This window comes from Lepisosteus platostomus, chromosome 23 (genome assembly GCF_059453375.1).
Source record: "Lepisosteus platostomus isolate fLepPlt1 chromosome 23, fLepPlt1.hap1, whole genome shotgun sequence".
NCBI lineage: Eukaryota > Metazoa > Chordata > Actinopteri > Semionotiformes > Lepisosteidae > Lepisosteus > Lepisosteus platostomus.
The window spans coordinates 7,931,694-7,949,344 of NC_142633.1; the positions used below are offsets into that span (position 1 = coordinate 7,931,694).

General features: G+C 39.7%; 1 protein-coding gene across 1 annotated transcript; it reads left to right on the forward strand.

Moving 5' to 3' along the window:
• ube2j2 (ubiquitin-conjugating enzyme E2, J2 (UBC6 homolog, yeast)) lies at window positions 1-17,386 on the forward strand. The gene is made up of 7 exons (XM_088616857.1): window positions 1-172; window positions 4,984-5,123; window positions 5,880-5,920; window positions 10,968-11,070; window positions 11,830-11,968; window positions 12,321-12,401; window positions 13,577-17,386. The coding sequence occupies exons 2-7, from the start codon at window positions 4,984-4,986 to the stop codon at window positions 13,859-13,861; spliced, it is 789 nt and encodes a 262-aa protein (XP_088472983.1). The 5' UTR covers window positions 1-172; the 3' UTR covers window positions 13,862-17,386.
• The last annotated feature ends 265 nt before the right edge of the window (window positions 17,387-17,651 follow it).

Consider the following 17,651-nt stretch of genomic DNA (forward strand, 5'->3'; position numbering starts at 1 on the left):
CAGCTCCAGGGCAGCCATATTGAAACTGTAAAGGGGGATAGACAGGCTTTGATGTGCTATCCTACTGTTGTGAAATTAACTAGCGTACGTATACGACTCCCACATTACAGAGGGTACACCAGCGCGTTGTAAAACTGCCAAACCAGTCTTTTCACTCGGGCTTTCTAAAGAGGTATGGGCGTTTATTCCTGGTTCCCTGTGTTTGCGATGTGGCTGTGTTTCTGATCAAATGGGGGAGTTGTTGTCGGTGGCCTACTGCGATTTTAAAGTCCAGGCCTGACTGTAGTTCATAGTTTTCCGTGTCAACAGAAGACCGAAATGACCTACGTCTCTTGTACAGTTGTCTTGTTAAATCGGAAACGTACTTCTCGTGTGACACAAAATATATTCAGTTTTCGAGGCCTTGTGATGTTTTCGTGCGTATTTCCTTAATTTAAGTACAAGCGGGGTTTTACGCACTTGCCGAGGTCAGTAGACACTCGTGTTAGGAAACAGGCGATTGAGGATATGTAATAAAACCATTCCTTCTGCTTCTTTTGTCAAGCATTAGTTTTTGTTTGGTTTTTTTTCGCTAGGTTTCCGAAAAGCACCGAGTTGCCGTTTGTGCAGTTGAGAATGTAAATAATGACTGTACACTGACGTACAGCGAGATTTCCAAAGTAAATTATCTTATTTGATGTTGACTTTGAATATTAATTAGTATGTTGGAAGAAGTAATCATATTAACGCGTTCTTTCATTAGCCCCGCCTTTCTTGATAATTATGCAAGTTTTCACAGGTCAAATACTAACTTTAGGCTGAGGATACTGGTCGTCAGAAATTGTGGTCATTGGTGACTATTTCTCTTCTACAATGGGGGCAGAAAAGACAGTGTAATGGGACGATTTATTTTACACCTGCATGAGCTTGTTTGTTTTTGGTATAATTAAAATAAAACATCGTGTGTAAAGGCATGTCATATTGTATCTATTTCACCCACTGGTACAACTAAATGTTCGAGTAAAGAAAATTACAGTTCCTCTACTTTGTGTAAGTTCCTGTAAGGGATTGTGCTATAATAAATATCCTCCACATTGTAGCCCAAGGCATGCTGTTTGAAATGTTTATCTAGATTATGCTGAAGAAAATTCAACTGGGTTTTTTCTTGGTACAGAGCTCATATTGCACATTTTGGTTGAGTAAGGTGTATTTTGCACAAACCTTAACAAGGTCCCTTTTAGGAAGATGTCAACATTGTCAAGACATGAGTACGATGCAAGTCCACACAACAGATGATAATAATAATTGCTTACACTTATATAGCGCTTTTCTGGACACTCCACTCAAAGCGCTTTACAGGTAATGGGGAATCCCACCACCACCAGTGTGCAGCCCCACCTGGATGATGCGATGGCAGTACACTCGCCACACACCTGCTCTCAGTGGAGAGGAGAGGAGAGCAGAGTGATGAAGCCAGTGTAGAGATGGGGATTATTAGGAGGCCATGACTGGTAAAGGCCAATGGTAAAAGTTAAATCAGTCGTTATTAATTGTGAATTGTTTCTAGTAAAACTTCAGACTGAAAGAGTATTGCAGTATGTAAAAAAAAGTGAATTGGTTTGACAAATTTGGTTATTCCCCCAGATTTTGAGTGCCTAATGCACCTTACACCTCATTTCCTGTGCAGGAAAGAGAGTGGATATAAGTTGAATTTTACCAACATGTCATATTATCACTTCATAATTCCATATATTATCACGTTGATCAGTGTTTTATGTGATATTAGCGCCTTCACTAGTTTGTTAATACCACTTTACACTATGCAGTCCTGCATTATTAATACTTTCCATTGCATTTATGGTAAGCTGTCTTCATAATATCAGCAGAATAAATTTGTAATAATAAGACACTATAGGTACTACGTACTGCTAGTATCTTGGGTAAATACTTTTCACTAGTAGAGTATTTGTAGTCTCTGCATGTTCATAAGAGTAGTTAAACCTGTTACTGCCTTTCCTTGTCTGAGCCAGTTGTGAAGCACAGTTTTGCAAATAGTCAATGTAATAGGATCCAACATGGTTGTGGAAGGTGCATTTGTTCATTATTATGATAGTCCCCTGCAGTAATTAGATATTAAACAATTTTTTGTCTTTTCACACCAACAAAATTGAGATGTGACTATAATAGTTTGAATATAGTATTCTGCAAGCCCCTTGTATTGAATCTCTGGTTTTGTTCGGGTGTGTGTAATATGGGCTCTGAATTTTATGTTGGAACTGTTTTTTTCTCTCTCATAAGGCAGACATTTCTTTAAAACAAAGATTAACACTGATACTTTATCATACAAACAAAATCTGATTATACGCACTTGTCTGTTACATTTATAAACTAAATGAAAACAAGAACTTGCATTTTTGCCAGACTTACTGTACTGAAGTCAGGTGAAGGCTAATGATTAATTTCAATCAAATTTAGCAAAGCTGTTTTGATGTTCCTTACCTTGCTTGCCAGGATAGGCTCCAGCTCCCCTGAATTTCAAGAATTGTTTTGATGTTTTCTGCTGTCCTCTACGTGTAAAAACTTTAAAAACATTTTTACATATGCATTGTGGAAATTTGAATCACGATGAAGTGCATTACTGCAAAAAGGAGCGTGTGTATAACAGGAACTATTACTGTTCTTAATTGCAATCTACGTGATAAATTATATCTGATATGCTGCAAAAGCATACAAGGTAACAAAGTCAGAACCCATTGTGTACCAGGCTTCCCCATTGTTCCACTTTGTACTGCAGGATGTAGCAGACAGAATTTCAGCCTTAAGAACCTTTATGGTGTTTTAGTCCCCAGTGTCCTATTTGAATGTAAAATAGTACAGAATGAGTCAGTGTGGTCTGTTTTGATTCTCTTATGTTCTATAGGTTAGAGCAGAGGGTCAGATTCAAAGATTATGATCTTGCTGTTCCTATTCTGACTTGTAATGAATTCAATCTATTTGATCTATAGATCATATTCAGGTTTTAAGTATTTGATTTTGTAAAGTATGAGCGTGATTCAGGGTGGCACGGTAGCACTGTTGCTAGTATTACTGCCTCATAGCACTGGTACCCTGAGTTCAGTTCCTAGTATGCTTTGTTGTCCCTGTGTATGTGTGGGGTTTTCTCTGGGTGCTTCAGTTGAGGCTGTCAGAAAATGGGTGGATGAGCATGATTCAGAATAGGCTAGAAGGCAGAAGTGTCAGACCCAGCTGCCGGAGTGTGCATGACCATCTGGTTTTCTTCCAGTGAAGGCTGTGTGCGAGACCAAGTGTATGACAGCAGCTGAAAGGCACATCTTCTCTCTTCTCTTGAAGTGTGCTGCATTCACGTGCAGTGAAGTTTACATCCTTCCACGATGAAGAGATGATGGTTGCGACTCGTAATTGTCAAGCTATTGAAATGTTTCAGAATGGAGCGTATAGGACCTCGTTGGATTATGTTAACGTCCAAGAAAATGGCATTGTTTGTTGTATTCATTTTTTTCATTTTCAATTAACTGCTACAAATTTTGGCAGCCCAAATAGGTTATTGCAAGGGGTATTGGAAGTTTTCTTACAAGGTCTTTCAATGTGGTTCTTTTGAAATGATTCAGGATATAGCCACCATTAAACCGTTTCAGTTCATTAGGAAAATTTAATTCCGTGTGCTTTCAGGGTGGCGTAGAAGGTACTGTTGCCCTCCATGATCTCAATAACCATCAGACTCATGAGGCACTTTAAAGTCAGTGTTCGGTGTACATTGTGATTTATTTGCAGTGTATGGGTTTTTACTATTTATTAATCTGTCTAAAGGTCTTAGTTGGTAAATCAGTGCACAGGTGTGCAAAATTAGGCACTTAAATTAAACGTAGTTGTAAGTAGATTTTGGTGTCTTTAGGTATTAAACCTTTTAATGTTTCTGTGAAATCTGAAAAGATGTGGTGATTGTATTCTGTGAATTCAGTTATTGGTTTGTGCTCAAGTGAAATATGCCCTGAATACATAGTCTTGACATGGCTGGGCTTGTTCCTGCCTCCTTTAGGAAACTCTTGGCATCAGAAGATCACAAAACTGAAAGCAGAATGTGAGAAACTGGGGTTCTGTCCCTTTAATCAGTCTGCATGGAAATATAACCTCATACTAGGTGTGAGTGTGGGCATCCTTTGAGTAAGAACATGAAGGGGTAAAATTAACAGCACTGGGAGAATGTTGTTCTCATTGTAGTTCCTTTTTGAAAATGAAAAATAAAAAACAATTCAAGCAGTAAGGTCCATACCAGAGCATAGTGGTTCATCGGGCAAGAGCCCACCCCATTTGCTGTAGCAGCAGGCAGACTGAGGGCAGGTTAATCCCTTCCAGGATGGGATCCTGGGTTATCGCAGGGTTATACCCCTGCAGTGCTGGACCCCACTTATACAACTGGGTGGACTGGAGTACCTCATTCAAAGCAGTCTCTGCGGCAGACACTTGAACCCACAACCCACTTGTTATCACTGGTATTAAGGAGCTCCTGTTAAAAAATGTTTTAATGATCACCGAATTAGGTGTTACACATTAACAGTTTGATTTTGTGAATGAAGAGCAAATTAATCTTATTGTTTCATCTGCAGTGACTGCAGAGACCTTCCTGTAGATGAATGTTTACTTTTTTTAAAAGGAACATTGCGTGATTCGGTACATATACTGTCCAAGTATGTTTAAAAATGTACAAAACATTTTGTGTATAATTTCATTATTTAGGACATGTAGAAGTTGCTATACAAAGCCTGTTTTCCTCTGTAATGTAGATTTTGATTTTTCCTTTTCCTAAAGGGTTTTGACCAAGTCAAAGAAGAATCAGGTGTTCCTTGGAAACCTTTTTGGATTTTGAAATGTGATCTGCATTATATTGCTCCGTTATTAACCACAAGCAATGTTTTTATTTGAGCATCAGGATAATGGCAATCATACAGTTGGAATTAATGGCATAATCTTTTGTTACAATTGCAGATGAGTAGCAACAGTAATAGGGGCACCAACAGGGCACCAACTACAGCGACACAGCGATTAAAACAAGACTATCTTCGAATTAAGAAAGATCCTGTGCCTTACATTTGTGCAGAACCTCTTCCATCTAACATTCTTGAATGGTGAGTTCCGAGTGGTCAGTACTTCCAAGTCAGTCCCAAGTCAACCAATTTTATATACAACTCATCTTCCTATTGTGTTATTACAAAAAGATTGCGGTAACGAGATTAAATTGACATCATCAAGATTGTGTAACCTGAGATCCTGGGAAAAGCTCTAAGGATCATAGATGTGATGACCATGAAGGTGCTGCAAAAGTAGACCAACTACTATTAAATGCCCGAATAAAGTCCCCAGAAAGGAATAGAAAAGTTAAGTCTGTAGTACTTAAAAATGGAAAAAAGTTTATAACTTGAGTTAAACCACCAATAATGAATTTGATTTGACTTGAATAGTAACTGTGAAGTTAATTCAAGTGAAATTAAAACCAAAGTAATTTCTTTCAATGGTTAATTGGCAGGTAATAGGTCATACTGAATACTGATTGTGCAGCTCCTTGGCTTACAAGTGTATTGTTGCTCAGTCTGTTTTTGCTATACATATTGTAGCGAAGCAAGCAGCAGAATTTGAGGTTGGAAGTAAAATGGAGAGGTCTTGTTTAAATGAAGGGCAACTGTAGAACTAATCAAAAAGGATTGAGAAGATGCATATTTGTGAAAGTTTTCTTTGGTGTTTTAAAAAATCCGTTGTGAAGGTTTTTCCATTAAAATGGGAAAGTTTCAAATAACAGGTTAAAACATTGCACAGATCCACCTTACAGCTATTTGTAACTTTCATTATCTTGTTGAAGAAACATTTTTCTTTTTGTTGTATTTCAGGCATTATGTTGTACGAGGACCTGAGAAAACCCCTTATGAAGGTGAGTTAATTTATGCAACTAACATGCCTTTTTAAAAGTTGTTTCTTTTACTTCATTCAACTCTGAGCACAGTTACTTCTTTTTAGCCTGATCCTCCCAGATGTGGGAAGTTAAGCATGGCTGGATGTGGTCACTACAGAAATGGTCAGCCTCTGAGGCAAACTAGTTGTCTGCTTTAAGTGGTGTCTGTGGACCAACAACATCTTCAGTCCAGTCACCCAGTAGGGTGACTGGGGACACTTGTTGTTGGAGATGCTGTTCTTCAGATAGGACATTAAACAGAGGACCTGAAACTGGGTCATTAAACATCCTATGACATTGTTTGTAAGAGTATGGGTCAAAAGCTTGGTGTCCTCGATCAATTCTACTTTGCTCTTGTGTCATCTGGCATCTGTAAATTTGTACTTTAGCTCAGTAACTTTCCACACCTGATCAGCTGTTTAGGGTGGCTGCTGGACACAATGGTCACGTAGTTTCACCCAAATAGGTACAGAACTTTAGGAGTGAATAAAGGGGTTCCCCCTTGATATGTAAAGCACATTGGGATCCTCTGAAGTCTAAAATGCTGTATCAATTCAAATACATAACTTATTACTTGGTTCCTAAGTGTTTGGTTCCATACCCCCTTCCTAGCACTTTGTCTGGCTCTGTGCAACATCCCTTGAACTAGAGTGAAACATGCGGTCTTGCAGTGTTCGTCTTTAGTTTGCAATCCCACACATAGCTGCAGAGTTTAGGGTGTTAGGAGAAGCCATGCGGGTCTCGCCTGCAGCAGTACAATCTTTCTGGCCAGCCAGAAGCCTTCACTGTTTGAACCACTCTCCTTTTCTTGAAATAATTCACAATTGTAAAGTAGAAGACATCAGGGATGCAGTTTTCAGAAGGCTGCAGGTTTTGTTACGACTTGATTGCATTGAACAAGAAACCAGAAGGGGGTTGGCACAGTGGTTTGCGCTGCTGCCTCACAGCACTGGAGCTCTGGGTACAGTTCTGCATCTGGGATACTATCTGTGTGGCGTCTGTATGTTCTTCCCATGTTCTATGGGTTTCCTCCGGCTGCTACAGTTTCCTCCCACAGTCCACACACATACTGGTAGTTCAGTTGGCTTCTGGGACAATGTGTGCGTGTTTGTGACTGTGTCTGCCCTGAGACAGACTGGTGTCCCATCCAGGGTGTACCCTGCCTTACACGTGTTGCTTGCTGTGATAGGCTCCAGCTACCCCATGACCCTTTACTGGGTAAAGCTGTTAGAAAATGGATGCATGGAAGAGTAGTTTTGTTTTGTTTTGTTTTGTTTTGTTTTGTTTTGTTTTTACAGAGTTACTTGCTTTGATAATGCCGTTTATTAAGTTGCAGACGTAGGAAGAGCTTTGCCTCTGAACAAAAGTGTTTCTTTTCTGCTTCTCAGTGTGGAATTACTCCTTTTCAGCCAAGGCAGCCTGACACAGCTCCTCACTCAAACTGTATCAGAATAGTTTCACATCTCAAGTCCATTGCTAGCTTAGATTTAAGCACATGTGATTAGTTAAGTTTTGGTCTGTGAATGTTCTGTGTAATATGCTTTTGTACTGAAGAGAATTGCAAGTCAGTTTTGTGGAGTAGATTTGGCTTAAACAATCTAAAACAGTACTTCTAAATGCAGATAAAAAGCATAAGGTAAATACAGATAAGTAGAAAAAATAAAGAAAGATAATACGCTTAACATTATAGTATTTCTTTACAAGATCATGGGCTTTTCTTTGAAGATCTGCACTGGATTGTACCCAGTGAGTATGCTGGTGTGCCCAGTTAAAATACATACATATAGCAAGAATGCCAGCAGCTTTCATTTACATTAGATTTACGAATGTACATTTTGTAAGGATACCACATATAAATAGTTTAATGTATGTTGAATGGATTACTGCGTAAAATTGATTCAGATGACAGGTATCACAGCTGTTGTGACTGTTTATAAAGGAGGGATGTTTTAGGAAGTTAGCAATCACAGGACCTTAGGCAATGTTAATCAAGTCAGTGAACTTCTTGAAATTTCAAAGAGTGCTGCAACAAGGCGGGTGCTGAGTGTTGTCGTACTGTATCTGTGCGTATTACATTTACTATGCCAAAGGTCAACTTATCTTGTTGGCAAACACAGATGACAGGAAATCGTTACATCACTGTGAACACTTTTGTAGGGATCTGGCAATAATATCTGGCAGTATTCACTCTCCCTGTGGCTTTTTCTGTGTTTCTGTCTAAAATTGCAGAGCTGAAAACAGGGCTTTGTGTGTCTCCTGTTTTGAATAGAATTGGAGCACTGAGGTTTCTTTTTTTAGGTTTAAGAGTCTTGTATAAGGTTCTCCCCATTTTATGATGAAGAGAATGATTCATTTTAAATACACAGATAATTCTTTCCTTAAGTTGTGCAGACGTGCATGTGAAATAAGTCTAAAGATTAATGCTGTGTTTTGTACAGAGAATGTGACTCAAGTGTTAAAAGTCTCAGATGTAACATGCAATGGTGCCTGAAGGCCGAATGAAAATGTTTGCATAAGACGAGCATTTGAGGAAGTAATTCTCATACCCCCCCATCCTGTGCCCAGAAGTTTTCAGCCGTGTGCTTTTGACGGCTTTTTTGTAAATTGGCAACGTCTGCGCTGAAAGACTAATCTGTCCAGTTACTCTACCACATGAGCTGTTTGTCCCCGTGCTCGAAATTGAATTAAAAAAAAAAGTCCCAGGCACTTATGCACTTGAATTATTGCCCCACTGAAAAGTTATTTTGCTCTGTTTAAACCTGTTGAAAGAACTCCGTAAGATATTATGAACTTGCAGACTTGGTCAGCAGGTCTTCTCGAGAGAGATGGTTTGTGCCAAACGTTTCTGGAGGCCTCCATGAGGGTGGGACGGGAATGTGGCAGAGGGTACACATGCTTCCCAGAGCCACATCCCCTGTGTGCAAAGCCCTCAGTAGGTTGCAGTGCTTTCGGTATGTGAAAAACAAATTGCAGTGCTCAGAGTAAAGCACAGGCTGTTAACAGGAATGCTCCGATCAGTGTCGAATGCTCGAGTTAAAAAGATATTGTATATCACACCAGTTGATTAAAGCGCTGTTACTGAGAGGCAAAGCTAAAGATGACTGTGCTTGACATTGTTCCACGTTCTGGTTATTATCTGGAAAATGTCCTATGTGAAAAGTTCAGAAAAAAAATGAAAAGAATGCCAAAGAGAAGCTATGTCTCTGAGTTTTTAAAGTCTTTGCATTTTCAGGGTGTCTGTAATAAGGGCGGAAATATTATGAGTAATTTTGTAATTAGGTCTTGATGGCCTCCTCTCTATTGTAACCATTATGTTCTTACGTATATCTTCCTGACTGTGTGTTTTGTGTTGTGGATGTGCAGTAAGGGGCAGAGGCGATCTAAGCTGCCAGTGTTTTGTTACTTTTTGTTACTTGGTGAACCACAATAATCGGAGTTAATTGGTATTGTACAGCAGGGAATCTGTTGTAAACTTAGGGTGAAAGGATTAATTTATTAGTGAGTGACTTGCTCATAAGTCCATTATTGCATCAAAATGGTTATAAACAAGAGAAGATCATTTGGCATGTTTTGCTCATTTAGTATTTAGTAGCTAATTGTTCCAAGGATCTGATCTTATCTTAATTATTTATCCATTAATTGAAAGTGTACTGGCCTCAACAAAACGGCTGGGTAGCTTGTTCCACACTCTTTGGATAAAGATGTTCTTGGTTTTAAAAGCACTTCCAGTTAGTTCCCACCTGTCCTCTAAGTTGAGTTTCACTCTTCATTATGTAATAATCCACCAGGTGAGCTTTCAGTGCCTTCCAGGATTTTGAATTCTTGTGTTCAGTCATGTTGTAGTTTTCCCTGAGACTAAATAGGTTCAGTTTCTCCAGCCTGTCAGTGTAGGACAGTCCCCTAAGCCCTGGACTGTGTCTGGTAGCTTTTCTCTGAACTGATTCCTGTGCAGCAATATGTACACAATATTCTTAATGACATGAAGTGACATTAGGACATTACAGTGGAATTTAAAGACAGCTTTTAGACTATTGCGTTTAAGCAGGTGTAGTCTGGAGTAGTTTCATTAATGTGTGTATGAGGTTGCGGTTTAAAGTGTATTTTATGTTTTATCAGTAGATATTTCCTTTCTGGGGTGATCTTTTGTAAAGAAGTTATTTTTATGTAAAAAAAGAGTAATATCCTATAGGTAATAGTCGATACAATTTCAGGGGGATCTTTAGACTGCCATTCCCTCAGGTGAGTCACTCCAAGTGTTCATTGCATATTTTGTCCTTGTGTTGCAGCTAGCTCCACCTTTTGTTCTTTTGGCTATAACATTGCAAAATGGATATTGGTTTAGTAAAAAGGGTTCCAAGATGATCAGCCATTAATTCCTGCTATTTAGGTGTCGTAAATAGAAAATGCAACTCTTTAGTCATGGAAATGTAAGTCAAAATTCAGTGTCCTCAAAGGTGTTGACAGCTTATAGGTGTATTTAGGCTGAAATAGTGAAACCGTGACCAGATGACACAAGATGAAGTTGAGCATAGCTCAGTTTTAGGATAGATAACATCTGGGACTTGTATTACAGGGACCTGCAACACAAAGACCAGCCATTTGAAACTGTCTCCCCGAGATCCTCAAAGTCAGGACTGGGTGAGGTTCTTGGATCCACAGGCCAACAGCCGCCAAGTCCTCAAGATGGCCAGTCTTGCTGCTGTGTTATAAAGATATATTTCTTTATATCTTCAGACGTTTTGCACGCTTGGGTAGCAGCAGGTCCTGCATTGAATAGGATGAATAGGATGGCAGCTGGGGTTTACTGGTATGAATGGTAATGCTCAAGAAAGACACTTTGTAAGCTCCAAAGTGAATTTATTCTTAAAAGTGTTTTAAGTGTTTTGTGCATTATTGTATTAAAAAAGGTGGAATTAAATAGTAGAGGGATTTGGTGAGGCTTGTTTTTATCTTATCTTATGTATGTAGAGTTGACCTTCCTGTTTATACTGTATGTGCTGATATTTTTATTCCTTGTCTTTCTTAGGTGGCTATTATCACGGTAAACTGATCTTCCCTCGCGAATTTCCTTTCAAACCTCCTAGCATCTATATGATAACCCCTAACGGCAGATTTAAATGCAACACAAGGTAAGAACAGAATTTTCTGCTCTCCTCCAAAGAGAATGAACAGTGATATTTCAAGCCCTCTTCAATATGCAGGGAAAGAATTTTGTGTGATAACGATTTGTATGAATACATTTTGATAAGAGGCTCAAATCCAGTTCTCGATTACTATGACCCTTAGCAGGAATAACTGGCTTTCTCACAAGTTGTTCCACTCGGAAGAAACTAAACAATGAGAAACTACTGTCGCTGTTTTTATAAAGGAAAAACATGCGGGCCATTCTGATATATTCCAGGCTAAAAGACAGCTTATTGGTTTGCCTTGTACATTGCGTTTTTTAACTTGCACCAAATAGTCGCACAAGCCTGGCTTTCCCAGCCCCTAACAGGATTTAATCCCTGTCGCTCCTGAGCTGAGCACCACATTGTGTCTTAGACAGTAGATAGCTCTGCCAGGCCACAAGACTGGGCCTATCCCAGCAAGGAACAGTGCAAGGCAGGACATATCCTGGACCTGATGCCAGTCCAACAGAGGGCACGCGCACAGACAGATACACTCACGTCAGGGCCAGTTAACCTGCCAGCATGTCTTTGGACTGGGAAAGGAAACCAGAGCACCCACACAGATACGGGGAGAACATACAAACTCCACACAGACAGCACCCCAGGTCTGGAATTGAACCCAGAGCATGCACAGAACGTGTTGGGTTTAATCTCCCCTCTAGTATTATACAGGGAGCAAAACGTTAAAGTCTTTGTACTTTCATGGGTTTTCCTTTACAGGTTGTGTCTGTCAATTACCGACTTCCACCCTGATACGTGGAACCCAGCTTGGTCAGTTTCGACCATCCTGACTGGTCTCTTGAGCTTCATGGTAGAAAAAGGCCCCACGCTGGGTAGTATTGAAACCTCAGACTTCACTGTGAGTGTCTTCATATTCTCTTTAAAAAATACCGTGTTCTTTATTCTCTGATTGCATGCACACCAGTGCGCTTGTTGGATATTTGTAGTCTGTTACTTAGCAAGTGAATGACGGTTGGTTTTACTTTTAATTGAATTTTTAAAAGGAAGTATCATTTTGTGAAACGTTTCATTACACATAAAGGCCATTCAAGCCGTGAAAAGAATTTTGCATCAAGCTTTCATAGAGTTTGCACTGATGCTGAGCACTGTATGTTAATAAGTGCAAGTATGCAAATAGTATCGCACCTTTTTTGGTTGAAGTTCGGAAAACATATTGCAAAATTAAGTCGGTAATATATTTTCCTTTCAAGAAAAGACAACTTGCTGCTCAGAGCTTGACGTTCAACCTAAAGGATAAAGTTTTCTGTGAGCTGTTTCCAGACGTTGTAGATGTAAGTACAAACTTCATGTGACTCTTTAAAAATCTCCTTTGGTAGGTAGAAAGTTGTTTGTACCCTGTGTTTTTTTCTCGGGTCCATCTGAGGTGAACATGACAATGTTCAGAGTGAATTCGATTAAACTCTGAACAGGTTTTGTTGCTTATCAGATTCTTCTGGAAGTGTTACTGGGCAGCTCTCCTCTCCACTCTGAAAGCTGCACTACTTTAGCACCACAGTAGTTTTGCCTCCTTAGAGAGTCCAGGTGTAAGTTGTATCCAGATGGCTAACCTGAAGTTAAGGTTAAAGCTTGCATACCACTTGAGGTGTTGTCTCACATGGCTTTCATTTATCAATGTGCTACAGGGTTTACATCTGTCTGGTGAACCACAATGTGTGTTGTTTTCTGTGGTTACAGCATCAGTGTTTTGTTATTCTGGGCATCCCACAGGGGTAATAAAGTCACTGCTACTGCAGTTCATTCTCCTCAATCAGAAACGAGGGCTCTGTTTGCTAGGGCAGGCCCAGAGATAAATCAAAGCAGCGTATCCAGCTTAGTATTACAAAATAATGTAGTTAGGAATGCCAAGAAACACTCTTTTCTTTGTTGAATCTGTTTAAAACATTTGGTTAATTCCACTAAACTTCAGATTTGGGTATCTTTTATGAATCATCGTCTTTACTCATATCACAAATTTGACTTGATCAGACTGAAATTATTGCCAAGTGATGTGACTTGACAGTCCTAAGATTGTAGATTTGATTGTAGACAGTTGTAGATTTTATTCCTGGCAGTTTTACCGCAGTTTGTCAGTGCACTTATTGCAGTAATAAAATGTGTGCTGCAGTTTTAACTCATGGTCAGTAAAAGTTGTAAAAAATTACATTGCTTCTTTGATAAAGTAATAAGGGGAGTAATATTTATCATTGTTTTTCTGCGCGATATGATAATCTTCTGCAAGACTGCAACAGGGTTTTTTTTTGTCTGACCGCCCTACAGTGGACACACACACACACATTGTATTTATCTCCTCCAAGGTTTGTTGCAGAGAGTCAGATCAGTTAACAGGCACCTATTATAAAATGAAAGAAACTAAAGGAGTCCTCCACAGCTGTTCAAATGGAAAGTGTCCTCAAGCAGTTGCAGGGCCGTGGTCATGTCATGTTCCTGTTCCTCTGTCTCGCTGTAGGAAATCAAGCAGAAGCAGAAGGTGCAGGAGGAGTTGAGCAACAGACCCCAGGTGCTGCCTTTGCCCGATGTGGTGCCTGACGGGGAGGCTCACAACGCCCACAACGGCCTCCCGCTCCTGAACGGCCACGTGGCGCTGGCTGGCGCAAACCCGCCCGGCCTCCAGCAGGCCAATCGCAACCATGGACTTCTGGGAGGAGCCTTGGCAAACTTGTTCGTTATAGTCGGATTTGCAGCCTTTGCCTACACAGTGAAGTACGTACTGAGAAGCATAGCGCAAGAATGAGGAGAAAAAACAGTGGGCGTTCAAGACCCAATCCAGAGGGTCTGGTTGCAAAAAAGCAAAGGAGGAGAAGGAAGAGCCCAGGACTGGAGGGGATGTGCGTTTGAAACGAGGGAGGGGGGTACTTTTGTGACTTTAAGTGCTGCAGTGATGTGAAACAGCAGCAGATTGGCTCATGGGTTTTAGCAAGGCCTAATAATGTGTTGGTGGAAGCAATCCAGCAGACGTTTCCTATAGAAAACTGCGGGTGAAACGGTCACGTGTTTTGTAATGCCACAGCTCAAATGCATTCGAGCGCTAAACTATTAAATAAGTGAGCGAAACATGTTGGGTTGTGCGATGTGCTCTTTTTGGAGAGAACCGCAGATTTGCTTTTAGTCGCACAGGAAGGTGGCTTTTCTTTTACTGCTGTGTCCCTGACTTCAGTGCATTACAGGGCGACCCAGAGACCTACAGTTTTATGTGACAGGAAAGATGATTGGACCAATTGAATATGAATAATTTGAGGAAAGGTTTTTTTCCAGGGTTTTCCTTTTTTCTTTTCCCCCCACACTTAAGTATTCCCCCTTTCTGTTTAGAACTCATTTACCTTGCGTCTGAAAAGGCCCAGGGTTTAAATTCTGCGTCTGTTTACGAGGGCGAATCAGCTCTTTAATAAGTCATGAGCAGGTTGAAGACAAAGGAATTCATTCCTGTGCTCTTTCCCCTGTACAGCACTATATATAGAACTTACCATACAGGTTTTCTTTCGTGTTTAATGTGACAAACTACCAGTGGTAGTGGTTGCAACGTTTAATTGTTATTTCAGCCATTTTGGGGCCACCCTAAATGTTAAAAAAGACCCTTTGTACTGTAATGTAGTGTGAGCTGTGAGTGTTTTTTGTTCCCTTAAAGCAGTTTGCTGTTTTTCATGTGTATTGTGTCTGGTAGGATATGTACTAGAGTAACTTCTGTACAAGATAAAAGCTTCAGAAAAATAGTTATATAATATTTTGAAAGACCTATGTACAAGCACATCTTAAAGGCTCTTCCAGGTTGTGAAAACGCAGTGTCACTGCTGCTCCTATTAATTGTGAGAAAATATGGACAGACGATGCCACTTAAATTGCATATCATAATAATTTACATAACATAACGGAAAGGGATAATTCTAGATGCATTGAGTGATTCTTCAATGATTTTTTTTTCCATTTTGTTTAAAACATCACATCTCTTCATATTTAGGTACACATTTTTTTAAGTTTCATTTTTTTAAATGAAAGGTTCTGTGCAATATTCCACAGCAGTTTCAAATAAACATGGAAAGAAATGTGTGTTTTTTGTGGACTGAGAAATTGTCATCCGTTAAAATGTTCTCCCCCACCTTAGAGTCGTATAACCCTGGAATTGGTACATTTGAATCAAGGGTGTGCCACAATAGCAGAAAACTAGTCAGTGTACGTTACTGGCACAGTGTCTGTCTGTACACTCAGTTCTATTGTTTTAGGTTTGTTGGCACGAAAGCAGATGGAACTAATCATCCTGTCCTTTTCTCTTGATCACATTCTTGCTCGTATATAATAGACTTTAAATGATCAACGACTGATGCACAGTATCAACACTCCTTATCAGAGTATTCCTAGTTGAGCATAGATCCTGATTGTCTAGTTCCAGAAGCCTCTAATCTGAAACATTGTTAATTTTCTTATGTAACGGTCAGGAAAGTTAACAAACGCAGCCTTTCGTATTTGTACAGGTTTAATTACATTTGGACCTGTTCTGCTGTTTAAGAGCCTCAAATCAATTTTTAAAAAGGCCAGGTCAAGCAAATATTTCAATTTACGGCATCTGCCTAATGAAAGAGTGTAGGAAGGACATAACCGAATTAGGATCCTCTGCAACCAGTCAGTAGGGCCCAGTGGCATCACTAGGTTTGTGGGAGTGGGGTTTCTCTCCTTTCCAGCTGAGTGACAGCAGCTTCTTAAATCCTCCCGGCTTCACAGATCCTCGAGAGGGAACATTTTTAAAGGTCCAGATGGTGACCTGGACCAAAACTGGGCAGTACTCAGGGGAGCACAAGGTTTTGGGCACAGGGATGATACCTTGGTTTCTTTTCCAGATGCGGGATCCAAAAATCAGCTGACCTGCCAGCACTGGTTTCTGGAGGCTGCAGTTTTCCCAGGTTCAGGCCAGAGAGACACTGAAATTGCCACCGAGTCTTTAACCCAGGGTACAAAAGGCAAATACAGTGGAAATTGGTGATTATGAGTGCTAAAAGTCCTGCACTGTGGTATTTAGTGATCTTGAACCATTTTGAGTGATGGCAGTAAATTTTGCAGTGGGTTTCAAAATGTGACACAGTACGTCATCCACTTGGCAGGTAAGACCTTTATAAATGAATAAGTGAATGGGTTCCATCACATTTAGCATTATGGAGCTTTGAATAGTTACAATATTGGGGATATAGGAAAGCAGATTATCCCACATGATGTTTTCAGGATCTGTGCATTGAGAATTTTACACAATGCGTTTGCCTAAAAAGAGCAATATTTGTGTCAATTGCAGTCAAAAGTATTTCATAAGTTAAATGTATTTTGCCTCACTAAAGCTTCAGCCTAAATCCTTTGATATAATCTGGCTCTGTGCGCTGCAGTTAGGGGTTGCATGAACACCTTTCTGCTTTAGTAGCTAGACTGAACGCAATCTATAAATGAGTGTAAGACCATAGTCTGCGCAAGTGAGTGTACTCCAGACACTGGAAGCAAAATGGTTATTTTAACATTTCTGTCCCTGCTTTAAAAGCCAATTGAAATTGCATATTCTATTTTTTACCCCTTTTAAAAACCTTGGTATAAAAATCATTTTAATTTCTGGATTGCTCTGCTGAAATGCTCTGACTGATTGTTAGTTCGGTGAAGTACGTTTTATACTTCCATGTGTTTAACATGTGGATGACTGGATTACACAGGGCTCATAATGTGATCAAAACATTGACCCAGCAAACCCAAATTCCAGACGTGTCACTTAAATAATTTCCCCGTGTCATCTTGCAACTATCCAATGGAAAGCTGTTACCAGCAGAGGTGTGACATTGACATTCAGCTAGAGGGTCAAAGTTCTGATTTCTTCCTGGCCCAAGGTAAGGTGAGTGTACTTCGAAAACAACTGCGCAATGGACATTTAATATGCAATTGTTTGTGTATTGTTGTTTAGTTGTTCAGACTGTTTTAAAGAGCCTTTTTGCTGTACCCATGAGCCAAGCTGTGAAGCAAAATTCCTCTCAAGTAGGAAAATGGTGACCAATTGTATCTCCAATTAATATGGATTAGCCTGACTAACCAGTATATCTCTGTACTTCATAGGTTTTAAAAAGGCAACATTTGGAGAATAACATTAATTGTATTTATAATTTTTCTTTTTCCTTTTTTGTTTAATTTTGAGATTTGCTCTCAATTTTATTTATAATTGCTCCTAATTTGCCATGTCTTGTATATGCCGAAAATATGCTGTTGTACTGTAAAGTCTTTTCTTTAAAAAAAAACCCAACAACTTATTTTTTGTGTTATTCAAGCAACACCACTACACAAAAGCATTGAGAAGGTCAAGACAGGATTCTGGCTAAAGTAAAGGTTTTTGAAGGTGCTTTCACACCACAAGCAAACGGTTTACTGACTAGTAGGGTCCTCCTGGTCCATTCGTATCACAGATTCTGCTGTTTTCCATCCCAACGGAGCTCTGAATCGCCAGTGTGGATTTGTGAGCTAATTACGTTTTTTAATTGATCCCCTTACTTTTTTTCTACCCTCATCCCCAA